This window comes from Triticum aestivum, chromosome 4A, assembly GCF_018294505.1.
Source record: "Triticum aestivum cultivar Chinese Spring chromosome 4A, IWGSC CS RefSeq v2.1, whole genome shotgun sequence".
Lineage (NCBI taxonomy): Eukaryota > Viridiplantae > Streptophyta > Magnoliopsida > Poales > Poaceae > Triticum > Triticum aestivum.
In genome coordinates, this window is record NC_057803.1 from 468386072 (window position 1) to 468402557 (window position 16486).

At 43.7% G+C, this 16486-nt stretch overlaps 2 protein-coding genes across 2 annotated transcripts; both read left to right on the forward strand.

The window, feature by feature from the left end:
- The first annotated feature begins 10464 nt into the window (after positions 1-10464).
- On the forward strand, positions 10465-13737 carry LOC123086420 (uncharacterized). The gene is made up of 9 exons (XM_044508185.1): positions 10465-10646; positions 10779-10900; positions 11470-11566; positions 11683-11742; positions 12005-12067; positions 12168-12368; positions 12450-12552; positions 12641-12858; positions 13249-13737. The coding sequence occupies exons 2-9, from the start codon at positions 10779-10781 to the stop codon at positions 13336-13338; spliced, it is 954 nt and encodes a 317-aa protein (XP_044364120.1). The 5' UTR covers positions 10465-10646; the 3' UTR covers positions 13339-13737.
- A 1182-nt stretch (positions 13738-14919) lies between these two features.
- On the forward strand, positions 14920-16480 carry LOC123082090 (uncharacterized). Its single transcript, XM_044504507.1, has 4 exons — positions 14920-15254; positions 15486-15675; positions 15793-16023; positions 16134-16480. The coding sequence occupies exons 1-4, from the start codon at positions 14944-14946 to the stop codon at positions 16392-16394; spliced, it is 993 nt and encodes a 330-aa protein (XP_044360442.1). The 5' UTR covers positions 14920-14943; the 3' UTR covers positions 16395-16480.
- The last annotated feature ends 6 nt before the right edge of the window (positions 16481-16486 follow it).

Consider the following 16486-nt stretch of genomic DNA (forward strand, 5'->3'; position numbering starts at 1 on the left):
ACCCGTTGGACTCGCCGGGGTGACCAAATGGTCACCGGAGCTGCGTCGACGGCGAGCCCGACGACGGCGGAGGTTCGGCCGTGGTGGGGAGGAAGCTACGGTGAGGGAACGAGGGGAAGGAGAGGGGGAAACGGTGGCGTAGCTCACCGCGGTTGCAGTGGGCGTCGAAGCGGGCTCGGGGACGCGCTGGAGACGGCGAATTCGACGGCGGCGGTGGTCGGAGCCCGAAGAGGGGAACGGCGACGTGGCGGCGATGCAGGGCTTCCGGGGAGCTGTGGAGCGGTGGGGAGGAAGAGGGAGTTGTGGCGGAGCTTCTGAGCTAGTCGGGAGCGAGGGGTGGTCGGAGACGGTGGCTATGGCGAACGGCGGCGACGGTGGTGTTCGGTCGGGCGGGGGAGAGAGCGAGGGAGAGCCGGGGGAGAGTGAATGGGGTGTCGGCGAGGTCGGGGCGACGACCAGAAGACGATCCACGCGGCGCAACGGCGACCAGGGCGATGCAGAGAGGCTGGGTGGTGCGTGGCGAGCTCGGGCGCGCCATGCTCACCTCCCTGCCTGCTCTGGCAAGGGGAAGCAGCTGGCTGGCACGGGCCAGCACAGTGCTGGGCCGGCTGGGCTGGGCAGGTAGGTCCAGGTAAGTCTACTCCTTTTATATATTTTTCTGTTTTCTGTTTTTATTTAATATATCTGCAACTTTGTTGAATTAAATAAAATACCTAGGCAACTCCAAAAATCACCAAACTACTCCTGGTCCATAGTTGGATTATTTCCAACATGAAACATTTTAGTTTGGAGATATTTGAGCATTTAAATATTTTATATTATTTTAAATGCCCAAATTCAAATATCTATGATTTAATTCAAAAACCCTAGGTTGGCCTAGAAAAATGTGCACCACTTTTGGCAGAGGTTCTGAACCAAGGCAAAAATGATGGGCATTTTAGAAGGGCATTTCAGGTTCATTGAAAAATTATTTTAGTAACCCTAGTTGGTTTCAGAGGGGACTGGGGGTTCTGTCATCCCCATTTCAAGTTTCTGATGAAAGAGTAAACATGATGCAACACTCTAATGCATGACTAGCTAGGGTGTGACAACTCACCCCCACTCAAAAGAATCTCGTCCCGAGATTTGGGTTCCTCCGAGAAGAAGGCGGGATACTCGAGTCGAAGACGATCCTCCCTTTCCCAAGTTGCTTCATCTTCAGAATGGTGCGACCATTGAACCTTGAGAAACTTGATATTATGACGTCGCGTGGTACGTTCGGCTTGATCGAGGATACGAATGGGGTACTCTCGATATGTAAGATTATCTTGGAGATCAAGCGTTTCGTGGTCCACTGCACGGATAGGATCCGAGAAGCAACGCCTGAGTTGAGAAACGTGGAAGACATCGTGAACTCTGGAGAGGTGCGGAGGTAGTTCCAATTGGTAGGCAACTTCTCCTCGTTTGGCAAGAATGCGAAAAGGTCCAATGTAACGAGGAGCCAATTTGCCTTTGATACCGAAACGATGGGTTCCCTTCAGAGGGGTGACCCGAAGATAAGCCTTCTCGTCAACCTCGAAAGTCATAGCCTTATGTTTTCGGTCATATTGACTCTTTTGACGGGATTGGGCTGTTTTCAACTTTTCACGAACGATACGAACTTGTTCTTCTGCTTCCTGAATCATATCCGGGCCAAAGAATTGTCTTTCCCCGGTCTCTGACCAGTTAAGGGGTGTTCGACATCGTCGTCCATAGAGAACTTCAAAAGGGGCTTTACCTAAGCTAGATTGATAGCTGTTGTTGTAAGCGAATTCGGCAAAGGGAAGGCACTTCTCCCAGTCCATTCCGAATGAGATAACAGAGGCTCGAAGCATGTCTTCTAGAATTTGGTTGACGCGTTCCACTTGACCACTTGACTGAGGGTGGAAAGCGGTGCTAAAGGAGAGACGAGTTCCCATAGCATTTTGGAAACTTTCCCAAAATCGAGAGGTGAAAAGACTTCCTCGATCCTATTTTTTTTCTTTATCCTATATGGGCTAGGCCGAGCCAGCCTTTTCATTTTTCTTTCTCTTAGGCCGATTTTTTTTAAAAAAAAAACGCAGCCGCAGCGTGCGCGTGCGGCCGGCCGAAGGCCTTTAGCCCCATCCGCCTTTTTTTTTCTCTGTTTCGTATATTTTCGTCTACGTTTAGTCCCACATTGCCTAGCCTTTGACCCCTAAGTCTCTTTCCACCAATAAATATAGACCCATAGAGCTTCCAAAAAATCATCCGATTTGGGTTAAATCAATATTTTGATTTGACTAGATTCATTTAAGAAAAATATTTTTCTTCTCTCTGGCGCGACTTCTGAAACTTGTCTCCTCTCTCCAAAGTTGTCTTTTCTCTGTCTTATAAAGATATCTTTCTTTGTTTTTTTTCTTCTTATACCTTCGTAGTTTATTATTTTTAGACTAATATGATAAAATAATTAGATTATCAATTAGTCTACGTATTTATACATTAGACCCTAGTCCGTAACTATTTTTTTCTTCCGTAAAATAGCTTGGCCTTGATTTTTTAAATAGCCATAACTTTTTACTCGTTTGTCCAAATCTAACGAAACCAATGCCCACATCTTCGTTATGATCTCCTCTATCCAGTAATCCAACTCAAACATGTTTTTGAAAAGTTTAAAATTTAAATTAGATCAGATTTGAATTCAAACTTCGTTTGATCATAACTTGAGTTTCGTAGCTCCGTTTGAGTTGATTCTTTTTGCAAATCGAAGCTCTTGACCTAAACTTTCTGATAAGGTCAAATTCAAATAATTTTGGTACTATTAGAAATTGTTTTATATTGCAAGAGCTATTTGCTTGGTTTTGATGTTTTCCGAATCGACTTCTTCGATCTTTCTGGTCTTCTGTGTGATTGCTTATGTGAGGTTACTATTGCTTGCTCCCGATAGATTGACCGGAGTGTGAGGAGTAGAGCTATCAAGATTTTTGAGTGCGAATCATCTTCATCAACATTGCAGGCAAGTTCACACTTTGATCATACCCCCTTTCATACCCAGTTTTATTGCATTAGATCAATCCTCAAACATTGCATGATTAGGATCTAATTAAATTGTGGGATGGGAAGTAGTTGAGGTAGTACCTATTACCTGTTTGTTATCAAACCCTTGGGAGTTACTATTACGTTGTGCTTATAGTGCCATGCTATGCTCGTAGACGTGGATTGGGTTTTGAGAGTATCCATGACCGATGTGAGATTGTTAATTAATGGTTTACTTAAGGTGGCAACTTAAACACACATCTGGGTGGATTGAGGTACCTGGTTATTCCAGGATTGCCTGTCTAGGCACCTAGGTAGACCAGGATTGCCTATTTTTTTATGGACTGCCACCCAGGCTCAAAGGGATCATGAGATTATTCATACTAGAAACTTCCGTGTGCAGCCACAAGCTATTATGGGCTCTAGCATAGTTGATTAAGTCGTGTGAACTCTTACAGTGGTAGACTAGTAGATGTAGGGGTTGTAGGTGGTACGGTCTACCCATCGTAAGGTGCAAACGCTTCTGAAAGACTATGTCTCGGTCATCCATTTCTCAAACACCTTGTAGTGCGAGAAATCCAACGAAGGAGATCAAGTCTTGTGGGGAAAAGTGTGCAAACCTCTGCAGAGTGTATAAACTAATCATGGTTAGCCGTGTCCCCGGTTATGGACATCTTGAGTATCTAGTACTTGGATTATCATGTGAATCTTATCATGTTACTTTAAATTAATTTTGTTGGGTTTAATGATGTTACTTAATTGGGATTGAGAATGCTGTCAACCATTCTCAATGTTCAACAACCACCATGATAGTTAAATAAAAATTTATTCCTTTGCAGTAGGAAAAAATTGGCTTTTCACAAAAACATATAACCATAGAGCTTTTCCACCAGCCATATATGCATGTAGTGATAGCCATTGTTCATCATTCTCTATGGTGTGAATTTGCCAGTACATTCAATGTACTGACCCTCTATGGCTGCAACGTCTCATGTTGCAGGATATCTTACGACGAGTAAGTGATACGTTAGGGTTACGATTTCTACACTCAACTTTGCCGTTGGTGTTGATGGGAATCCACAACCTTGTTACTTCCGCTATTTGGATTGAGGTAATAGTATTTACATTACTTATACATGTGATTTACCTCTGTTATAAATCCTCGAGTACTGTGTGTGTCAGCATACCGACCCAGGGATGACACTTAAGCACAGAGACTTGATCCATTCGGATTGGGTCGCTACAATATGATGCAACGAGAAGGTTTTGTCAATCCTAAAGGTGCCAACAAAGTGTGCAAGCTCCAGCGATCCATCTATGGACTGGTGCAAGCATCTCGGAGTTGGAATATATACTTTGATAAAGTGATCAAAGCATATGGTTTTAATACAGACTTGCGGTGAAGTCTGTATTTACAAGAAAGTGAGTGGGAGCACTACAATGTTTCTGATGTAGGGGAAAGTAGGTGTAACGGTCTACCCATCGTAAGGTGCTAGCGCTTCTGAAAGACTATGTCTCGGTCATCTATCTTCTCAAACACCATGTAGTGTGAGAAACCAAACGGAGGCGATCGAGTCTTGTGGGGAAAAGTGCGCAAACTTCTGCAAAGTGTACAAACTAATCATGATTAGCCGTGTCCCCGGTTATGGACGTCTTGAGTATCTAGTACCTGGATTATCATGTGAATCTCATCACGTTACTTTAAATGAATATTGTTGGGTTTTAATGATGATGCTTGATTGGGATTGAGAATGTTGTCAACCATTCTCAATGTTTAACAACCACCATGATAGTTAAATAAAAATTTATTCCTTTGTAGTAGGGAAAAATTGGCTTTTCGCAAAAACCTTATAACCATAGAGCTTTTCCACCAGCCAAATATGCATGTAGTGATAGCCATTGTTCATCATTCTCTATGGTGTGAATTTGCCAGTACATTCAATGTACTGACCCTTTGTGGCTGAACGTCTCATGTTGCAGGATTTCTTACGACGAGTAAGTGATACGTTAGGTTTACGATTTCTACACTCAACTTTGCCGTTGGTGTTGATGGGAATCCACAACCTTGTTACTTCCGCTATTTTGGATTGAGGTAATAGTATTTATGTTACTTTTTACATGTGATTTACCTCTGTTATAAATCCTCAAGTACTATGTGTGTCAGCATACCGATCCAGGGATGACACTTAAGCATAGAGACTTGACCGTCTGAGGTCGGGTCGCTACATATCAGGACTAAGTTCATGATAAATTAAAGTTTAATTAATCATATTACTTAAGAACTCCCACTTAGATATGCATCTCTCTAATCATCTAAGTGATCACATGATCCAAATCAACTAAACCATGTCCGATCATCACGTGAGATGGAGTAGTTTTCAATGGTGAACATCACTATGTTGATCATATCTACTATATGATTCACGCTCGACCTTTCGGTCTCCAGTGTTCCGAGGCCATATCTGCATATGCTAGGCTCGTCAAGTTTAACCCGAGTATTCCGCGTGTGCAAAATTGGCTTGCGCCCGTTGTATGTGAACGTAGAGCTTATCACACCCGATCATCATGTGGTGTCTCGGCATGACGAACTGTCGCAACGGTGCATACTCAGGGAGAACACTTATACCTTGAAATTTAGTGAGAGATCATCTTATAATGCTACAGCCGAACTAAGCAAAATAAGATATATAAAGGATAAACATCACATGCAATCAAAACACGTGACATGATATGGCCATGATCATCTTGGGCATTTGATCTCCATCTCCAAAGTACCATCATGATCTCTATCATCACCGGCATGACACCATGATCTCCATCATCTTGATCTCTATCAACGTGTCATCACATGGTCGTCTCGCCAACTATTGCTCTTGCAACTATTGCTATCGCATAGCGATAAAGTAAAGCAATTATTTGGCGCTTGCATCTTATGCAATAAAGAGACAACCATAAGGCTTCTGCCAGTTGCCGATAACTTCAACAAAACATGATCATCTCATACAAAAATTTATATCTCATCATGTCTTGACCATATCACATCACAACATGCCCTGCAAAAACAAGTTAGACGTCCTCTACTTTGTTGTTGCAAGTTTTACGTGACTGCTACGGGCTGAGCAAGAACCGTTCTTACCTATGCATCAAAAACCACAACACGATATAGTGATTGCTTTTTGATCTTCAAAAAGAACCCTGTTCATTGAATCCGATTCAACTAAAGCTGGAGAAACAGACACCCACTAGCCACCTGTGTGCGAAGCACGTCGGTAGAACCAGTCTCGCGTAAGCGTACGCGTAATGTCGGTCTGGGCCGCTTCATCCAACAATGCTGTTGAATCAAGAATCAACTAGTGACGACAAGCAATATGTATATACCCACGCCCACAACTCCTTTGTGGTCTACTCGTGCATATGACATCTACGCATAAACCTGGCTCTGATGCCACCGTTGGAGAACGCAGTAAATTCAAAAATTTCCCTACGCACACGCAAGATCATGGTGATGCATAGCAAACGACATGGGAGAGTGTCGTCCATGTACCCTCGTAGACCGTAAGCGGAAGCATTATGAGAATGCGGTTGATGTAGTCATACGTCTTCATGGTCCAACCGATCCAAGTACGGAACGTACGGCACCTCCGAGTTCAGCACACGTTCAGCTCGGTGACGTCCCAGGAACTCCGATCCAGCAAAGCTTCGAGGGAGAGTTCCGTCAGCACGACGGCGTGATGACGGTGATGATGCTGCCGACGCAGGGCTTCGCCTAAGCACCACTATGATATGACCGAGGTGGATTATGGTGGAGGGGGGCACCGCACACAGCTAAAAGATCAACTGATCAACTTGTGTGTCTTCTAGGGTGCCCCCTCCCCACATATATAAAGGAGGAAGGGGAGGCCGGCCGGTCTCTCTAGGCGCGCCAAAAGGGGGGGAGGAATCCTCCTCCTAGTAGGAGTAGGATTCCTTCTTTCCTAGTCCTACTAGGAGGGGAAAGGAAGGAGAGGGGGAGGAGAAGGAAAGAGGGGGCGCAGCCCCTCCCCTAGTCTAACTCGGACTAGGCCCATGGGGGGGGGGGCGGCCAGCCCTCGTGGCTTCTCCTCTTTTTCCCTTAAAACCCACTAAGGCCTACATGTACTCCCGTATTCCCGTAACTCCCTCGATACTCCGAAAAATACGCGGATCACTCGGAACCTTTTCGATGTTCGAATATAGCCTTCCAATATATCGATCTTTACGGCTCGATCATTTCGAGACTCCTCGTCATGTTCCTGATCTCATCCGGGACTCCGAACAACCTTCAATACATCAAAACACATAAACTCATAATACCGATCGTCACCGAACGTTAAGCGTGCGGACCCTACGGGTTCGAGAACTATGTAGACATGACCGAGACTCATTTCCGAACAATAACCAATAGCGGAACCTGGATGCTCATATTGGCTCCTACATATTCTATGAAGATCTTTATCGGTCAAACCGCATAACGGTATACGTTGTTCCCTTTGTCATCGGTATGTTACTTGCCCGAGATTCGATCGTCGGTATCCCAATACCTAGTTCAACCTCGTTACCGGCAAGTCTCTTTACTCGTTCCGTAATGCATCATCCCGTAACTAACTCATTAGTCACATTGCTTGCAAGGCTTATAGTGATGTGCATTACCGAGAGGGCTCAGAGATACCTCTCCGACAATCGGAGTGACAAATCCTAATCTTGGTCAATGCCAACTCAATAAACACCATCGGAGACACCTGTAGAGCACCTTCATAATCTCCCAGTTACGTTGTGATGTTTGGTAGCACACAAAGTGTTCCTCCGGTATTCGGGAGTGGCATGATCTCATAGTCATAGAAACATGTATAGTTATGGAGAAAGGAATAGCAACAAACTAAACGATCATCGTGCTAAGATAACGGATGGGTCAAGTCAATCACATCATTCTCTAATAATGTGATCCCGTTAATCAAATGACAACTCATGTCTATGGTTAGGAAACATAACCATCATTGATTCAACGAGCTAATCAAGTAGAGGCAAACTAGTGACACTCTGTTTGTCTATGTATTCACACATGTACTAAGTTTCCGATTAATACAATTCTAGCATGAATAATAAATATTTATCATGATATAAGGAAATATAAATAACAACTTTATTATTGCTTCTAGGGCATATTTCCTTTATTTACAAGGTGGCCACAAGACATCAGAGCCCTGTTGTCTTGTGGGCGCCTCGGGCACCGTTTGCGTTGATTCTTTTTCTCAAAAATCACATATATTTTAAAAAAATCTCCATAAAAATTTATCACGTTTGGACTTCGTTTGGTATGACTTTTTTGCGAAACAAAAACTTGCAAAAAACAGAAACTGGCAGTGGGCACTAGATTAATAAGTTAGTCCACAAAAATAATATAAAAGTGCACCAAAACCATATAAAACTATTGTAAACAAGACATGAATACTCATAAATTATAGATATGTTGGAGACGTACCAACAACTTCCTTGCCAAGTTGGGTGCAAGCATTTGTAGTGTGTTTGTGTGCAAGTGATGTTTACATTGTTAGCTTGATGAGTCCTACTAGTTCGATAAATCTTGATTCTTAACTGAGAGAAATACTTTCTGCTCTTGTGCTACATCACATTTCCTTTTCGGAGAATCCAACAACTCCTACGGGAGTAGCAGAGACATACCTTCACACGTCCTCCAATGACGCTAAAAGCACCGTCGGGGCGAGTTAAAGTCTAATTTAACTCCTACAACATCCGATTAATCAAATAAAATAGGACAACAAAACCCCACAAATCTCCATGTAAAATTAAAAGATGTATGAGTTAGATGTGATTAATTCTCATCCAGATGAGAGTTAGGGTTGTGCCAAAAACTCATAGCTCGTGAGCTTAATGAGCGCTCGATAGTTCAACTCGTTAAACTCGTAGCTCACTTAACAAACATAGTCAATCACATGTTTCAGCTCGTTAGTTACTCGTTATGCTCATTAGTAAAACACAACACATGATCATGTTTTACGTGACAAATTTCATGGTACATCCACCCATCTATTCAATCTAATTGATTCATCCCAACCCATAGAAGGAAGCAAACTAGCTTACCTCCTACTATAGTCATCATATTCCTTCATAGAAGTTACACCCACACTCTAATCCCATAGGTTGTAACACGCCGTAGTCTGTTAACAAGCGCTTGTGAGTGATCACAAGCTTAACGAGTTTTTAATGAGCAGAGCCAAACATGATTTTCGATCGTTAATTTTAATGAGATCAACAAGCCGAACCATAACAAGCCGATCAGCTCGTTAATCCAGCCCTCCACGCCCCTTACAAAGTATCGCTCTCAAATCTCAAAATGGTATCCAACTCAATAAAAAAAGTAAAGTCTCAAAATGAGTAGAATTAGCACCCGTTTAGTAATTGTTGATGTACCTTTTTCAAGAAGAAAATCTTATACGACCTGGTCGTACGCACCGTCTTGTGAGACCCCATCGATCAGATGACGCGTGGCTTCACAAATCTCAAAGCAACAAAGAACGCATCATCGTCTTCTTCCTTAATCCTGAATCCCCTTTTCTTCGCGGCCACCGCTCGATCGTCGTTGTCGCCGCCGCCAACACTCGCTTGTCGCCGCCGCCACTGCCAAAACTCTTCTACTCGCTCTATAGCAGAAGCACCGGAGCTCCATCCCCGCTGCTCTCCCCTGCCATCCACGACCATGCTCCTCGGCCCCCAAGCTCAAGTAGAGCCCCAACAAATTACAAGGAATGTGTTGATTGAGTCATCTACAGGGGCCGAGACGTAGCGAACATAGGCCCTGTTTGTTTCAGCTGTGGATTTCTAAAAGCAGCTGTGAAAAATCTGTTGTGGAAAAAAAGTTGTGGAAAATTTGATGTGAAAAAGATATAGGTCATTTGACAAACTAGCTGATACAGCTTTTTCAGATTTTTGGCCCGCAGCGAAATCAGATTTTGGAAAACACGTCCTGGGCTGCTTCCGCTTTTGGTTCAGATTTTGGCAGCAGATTTCTAGAATCGGATTCTGCTGGATTCGTCCTTTGGTTCAGATTCTGCTGCGCGAATCTGTCGATAAAAACTGAACTAAATAGGGCCATGGTAACACACCGGCGACGTTAATTTGGCCGCAGCCAAAGGATACATGCAGCATGCATAGTGCGCCGGCCGTGCCGTGAGTGGAGGTGCCCACGAACATCGCCGTAGCCGGCGGGGACAAGCTGGGGTGGTGTACCTGGCGTGGAGGGGCACTCCGGCGGCGATGTGCCGTGGCGCAACGCAACTGCGGCTGTAGTTTGGGGGCGCTGGAGATTAGAGACGGCTGTTGCTTTAAGATTTGTACCGCCAGGTGTCGCACAGGGCAGAGGGTCTCACGATCGGTCCTGTACGACCCGGTCGTATAAGATCGGTCCTACCTTTTCCACGACTCTGACATGTTGTCCCCGCATCCGCCTATTTGACCCACTAATCATCTAGTCCCCCTTAGCACGTGGCAACGGGCGCCTTGGCCCCTTCTCGTGTTCTTCTCTTCGAATCGAGATCACGACCGCGAGTGACGACGCGAATCCCCCCAACCTCAAATTTGCCACTCGCCCTCTTCCAAAGGTAACATCTTGATCGAGTTCCCTGCGGCGGGCACTTCAGATCGCTTCTTCTTCACCCCCACTTTTCCGTTGTTGTAATTTTTGCGTAATTGTTCTGACCTTTTTGTTTCTGGCTTGGATTCCGTTCTGTCAGATGGCTGCTTCGGCGGCCTTCGCGGCGGTGGCGGTCATGATGCTGGCGGCAGCGCACTTGGCCGTTGCGGCGGCGGCTCCGGTGACGGCCCCAGCCTTCCTCTGGGCGCCTGAGAACTATGGGTATGCTTGATTGGGCTTCTCCCAATCTTCTCATTATGTCCACGTCTAGATGGATGTCTGGTGCTCGATTTGTCGGCCGTCTTAAAAATTGCGCTTGGTTACACACGATTAGCTCAATTAGGACTTAAATGCCTTAATGTGAGTTTCTATTTATAGATTCACATGGACAGAGATTCTATAAAACTGCATGTTCCTCCACTACTTTGCTTAGAAAGAAAAAGAATTAGTTTCTGCAACCTGGCACAAACATAGAGATTGAAGCATAGGCATCGGTTAAGGACCTGGGTTAAACTGGCATTTAATTTGCCTAATTAGCACCGCAAAATCATTGGTTTCCTTATTTATTAACCGAACCATCTGTGACCGCTAGTTCGTTTTGGATATATATACAACCTTGACCTTTTGATGACAACCGCTTATATGGCGTGTTATGAACTGTTACAAGACTAGTCGATTTTATTATATCGTGTTCATTTGTGGAGAACATTTATTTTAATAAGATTATAGTATTGCATGCTCCCTGTTTGGGTTTAGATCGCATCTCATGCTGCTACTTCCTCCAAATTCAGTTCCCACGAGGCTAAAGGAGTAGTCCACTATCAGACAATGTCACCGGCAAGTTTAGCAAAATCTGTTCTTGATGAAGGTGGCTGGTCAAACTTGGTGGTGAGTTTTCCTCACATATCTCCATTTGCAAAACTTGAGTTCTTATCCAACTATTCAAGCACCAATCCTTGTTTTACACAGTTAAATAATTCCTGACGTTGTGGTTTTGTTGGTAGTGTTCAAGGGAGGGCTCCTATAAGGCTGTTGACATTGCAGTTGTTTTTCTTGGCTCGAAGGTACTATCTACTGGAAACTCATGTCTGTTACTGTTTATAAATATGCACTGTTTGTTATTGAAGCAAAACTCATATGTACCTGAAAGCTGAAATGCATTTTTCTAGATATATCTGATTAACAGTGTTGATCAATTCCAAGAGACCATGAAGTTTCCTTGTCCTCCATGTATTAAGCTGTGTGGCAAAATTGTTAACTGAGCGTAGTACTTTGTGTGGAATATGCTCATTCTTATATTGGTGCTGACATATGTTGTTCCCTTAGCTACAATCGTCAGACATCTCTAAAGATAAGCAAGCTGATACATCTTTGGCAGACACACTAAAGGTAAGCACTGGCACTCTTGTGTTTTATCCCTTTTTTGTTATTTGTATTGTCAATGCATAAAAAAACTAACTGTTGATAATCTGTATTCTTCTTTTACCAGCTCTCCTTCACAGGCTCAGAGTTTTCCATGGCATTCCCTTATGTTGCTTTGACAGATAATGACAAATTGGAGAGCTCATTGCTATCTGGACTTGCTGAGAATTGTGACAATGATTTTCACGGAAACCACATCACATACACAGACACGTGTACTGTAAGTGGTGAAGATCTGAAGAAACATCAAAGCATGGATTCTATTCGCGTATGTTATCTTAGCTTTCTCTAAGAGAACTTCTTTCCTTTCTTCTATCTTCATTTCATATTGACAACATATACATTCCAGGACTTAGTGATGTCACGGGAGAGAAGCAATCCAAGGGGAAAGGCTGATCTAATTGTTTTCTGTAATGGTGGTTTCAAGGATTTAGATAATGCAAAATCAGAAGGTTACATTAAGTGAACTAGGTTTTGTTTGTCCACCTTGAACTCTAGTATAACTTCAACCTGACATTCTTCTGTTCTATCCTACATCAGGGGAGTTGCTTTCCGAGCTGGTTTCTGTGCTGAAAATGTCTGAGGCCAGATATACAGTTCTTTATGCTTCCCAACCCTATGGTTTACTGGAGAACCTTTCCAACCTACCATTAGCCAGGTATCTTGCAGAGAAGACCAACACTACTACTAAATCTGGCCTAGGCAAATGTGATGGGGAGTGCCTAGTAAAATCAAGTCTTCTGGAAGGAACTTTTGTTGTAAGTTACCTGGACTCTGTTTTGTTACTGGTCACTTCTTGTGCTCTGGCTGTTTATTTTCCTGAAATTTTGTATCAGTTTATTAGTACTAAATATAACTCTATTACCTTCACTACAGCTGCCAACTACTCCCTCCGTTCCTAAATATAAGACTTTAGAGATTTCAATATGGACTACATACGGAGCAAAATGAGTGAATCTACACTCTAAAATGCGTCTATATACATTCATATGTAGTCCGTATTGAAATCTCTAAAAGGGCTTATATTTAGAAACGGAGGGAGTATGTTGTTGCGCCTTTGACCTGTAAAATGCTCCTCTGCAGTTTGTAGAAGATTACTGCTCTTGATATCCTTGTAACATTTTCTCACACTTGCCTACAATCTGCAGGGACTAGTGCTGCTGATCATTTTGATATCAGGACTATGCTGTATGATGGGAATCGATACCCCCTCGAGGTTTGAGGCTCCCCAGGATTAGGTAGGAGAGTACAAAATCCCATAGAAGCCTGCCAGATATGAAAGCTCAAGGCAGGCGTGAGAAATACAAATAGCCAATTTGCACTCTGGATATAAGTTGCCTCATACTTCCTCCGTCCCAAAATAAGTGTCTCAACTTCGTATTAACTTGTGTTGAGACACTTATTTTGGGACGGAGGGAGTATATGTTACCAAGACACGTGACCGATTTTTTGTATAATATTATTACATCTCGGACCTATGACCGACCAGAAAGATGTAGCTGAGCTCAAAACATATTCTTATGCCAGGCTTGTGTTATACCAACCCCCCCGCTTCAGGCATTTTCTGTGAATAACCTGGAATTCAGGTAGTCAGTAAAATGGCATTGTCCATGAATAAAATCTTTTTTATTTATTTAGTACTGGTTGCTTCATGTTCGCACGGCCAAGCAAGTGATGGCATCTATGATCAGTACAGGTACAGTTATTACCACACATGCATTCTGATTATTTGCTGCACTCAATTGTGGTTACTGGAAGTCAGAAACTGAGGCATGAAGTGTTTTGCGTAACCAGCTTTTTTACATGTTAGAGTTTGATTGATCAACCATTTGTCTATTATCGCGAGTGCTCCCATCATTAATTAGGTTTTCTTTACATGAGTCATTTTTCTTTCCGCTGTCGGCTCGGAGAAAACAACAAAACTATACGTGATTCACAAATGCACGGGATTCCACTGATAGAAGAAGCCAATGGCTATACATAGAACAAAGGTGAAAGCATCACACATTGGCGGTAGTAGTACGTGATTCACGAACCGGATCGGCCGGACCTTGTTTGTTGCGCGCCGACGTGCATGGAGCGAGAAAGAAGACATCAGGGAGGAACTTGAGACTGCCGTTGGACATTGCCTGCTAGCCGTGTGCGTGTCAAACTTTGCAGAAAGGACACCGTGTATCTAGACGAACCGTAACGTGAAACACGACCCTGATATGAAAGCGATGAACGGGGGACCACCTTAGAGCACGCGCGGTGTGGGCTGGTGCAGCTTAAGCTCAGGAGCAAAAACATTTTGGCTTAAATTGCTCAAATTCAATTTAAGACTGGATTCAGAACAAACCCGCACAACAGAAGACATGTACAAAATTCAAATGAATCGATCTACCGTGCCAACACATAATTATATCCAACTTCAAATTCTTCCATGCTGTTTTCAGCCTGAGGGCAACATAGCGGTGTGCTTCTATTATTGTCTAAAAATCTACTCTGGTGCAAATAGCCAAATAGTAGGCGTTTCCGTTAACAAACGCAATCATCGACAACTTAATATGGAACTGAGGGAGTAAAAGGAAAACATGAACTCCGGTGCAAATAGCCAAATAGTAGGCGTTTCCGATATCGGACGCAATCGTCCAATATGGACCAAGCGATGCTGCCCGAGACGGTTCGTGATAAACGCCCTTGTTGGATAAATTGATTTTGAGGGCCATGCATGTATCAACCACTTGTGTCAGGATATATCTATCAACGTCATCTGCCTTGTACATCTATAAATAGGCTCTTCCCTCCATCAACCCACGACATCAACAGACACACATACACACACAATCCTGCCTATAGCCACCATGTCTCCTCAGCCTACCTTAGCCACCACCACCACGCCTGCTACTGGGCCTAATGCTTCCTATTTCCAAGCAGCTCCTGTTAGCCAAGAGACTATCCAGCGAACGGAGGTTCTTCTCCACCTGTACGCCTACCAGCACGCCCAAGGAAAACCAAATGCTAACCAGACTGTCATAGTGGATCCAAAGCTCCCTGCGTGTTTCGGTGCCCTTGCTGCTAATCTTGTTGCGCACGCTCAAGGTTTGCACATTGGTGCTGGTATGACCAAAGAAAATTGGTTCATTTGTTTCAACATGGTGTTTGTGGACCAAAGGTTCGACTTTCTTTTCGAATGAAATGGCCAGTGAGTGTAAATTTAGTGTGTGTATTAATGAAAGCTGAGTTACTATTATTTAGTTTTATTTCCTAGCATGTTAAGTTTCTAATACAGTTGATGCAAACATATTTAGTTTGCACACGAAATAAAAGCCGACTAAAATAGTTTGAACTCTGTCACCACAAAATCCGCCTCGATTAATTTGTCAACTACATATACTTGGCATAGGTTTATGGGTTCCAGCTTCAAGGTGATGGGAGATTTTCGAGGAAACGCAGGTGAATGGGCAATTGTTGGTGGGACGGGAGAGTTTGCATATGCACAAGGTGTCATAACCTTTAACAAGACCTGGTCGGCCCAGGCAAATGTTAGGGAGCTTCATGTTCGTGCTTTGTGTCTCTCCTTCTCAAAAGCACCGGTGAGTTCCTTGAAATGTATATGTCCTTGCTCTCTTTTAGTGAAATTTAAAACTTGATTTTATCAACACAAACCTAGCTTATACCATGCATATATATAATCATGATTATTACAATAGGAAACACCTTGCTCAAGGACACCACGACAGAGCTCTGTCACCAAGATCGGCCCATGGGGTAAAATAAGTGGAGAATTTCTTGACGTTCCCACGACACCGCAACGTCTAAAGTGTGTGACCATCCGCCATGGAGTTGTCATTGATTCACTTGCATTTTCCTTCGTCGACCAAGCTGGTGGACAACATAACGTTGGCCCATGGGGTGGGCCATGCGGGCACAACAAGGACACAGTGGGTTCATGCTTTAAACATTTTTCCTTTATGCATGCATTTTCGAGCACTCATAATGTATTTCATGCATGCAGATTTAATAATTTGGTGATCTCTTTTCCTCCATGCAGATCGAGCTTGCTCCATCGGAGATTGTGACAGAAGTCTCTGGAACAATTGGTGTATTTGGAGAAGCCAATGTCGAGTACAATGCCATAACATCACTAACCATTACCACAAATGTCCGGACGTACGGGCCCTTTGGAGAACCGCAGTGTACTCGTTTCAGTGTTCCCGTGCAGGACAATAGCAGCATCGTGGGTTTCTTCGTGTGCGCTCTGAAATACGTGGAGGCGCTCGGGGTTTACGTGTGTCCACCTGTTTCAAACTAGTCCCGAAGTGTTTCACACTCGGTGCGCCTTCCACCTTTCTACTTTATATGTTGTGCCAATAAAGGAGGTTATATACTTTTGGTGTAATGCTA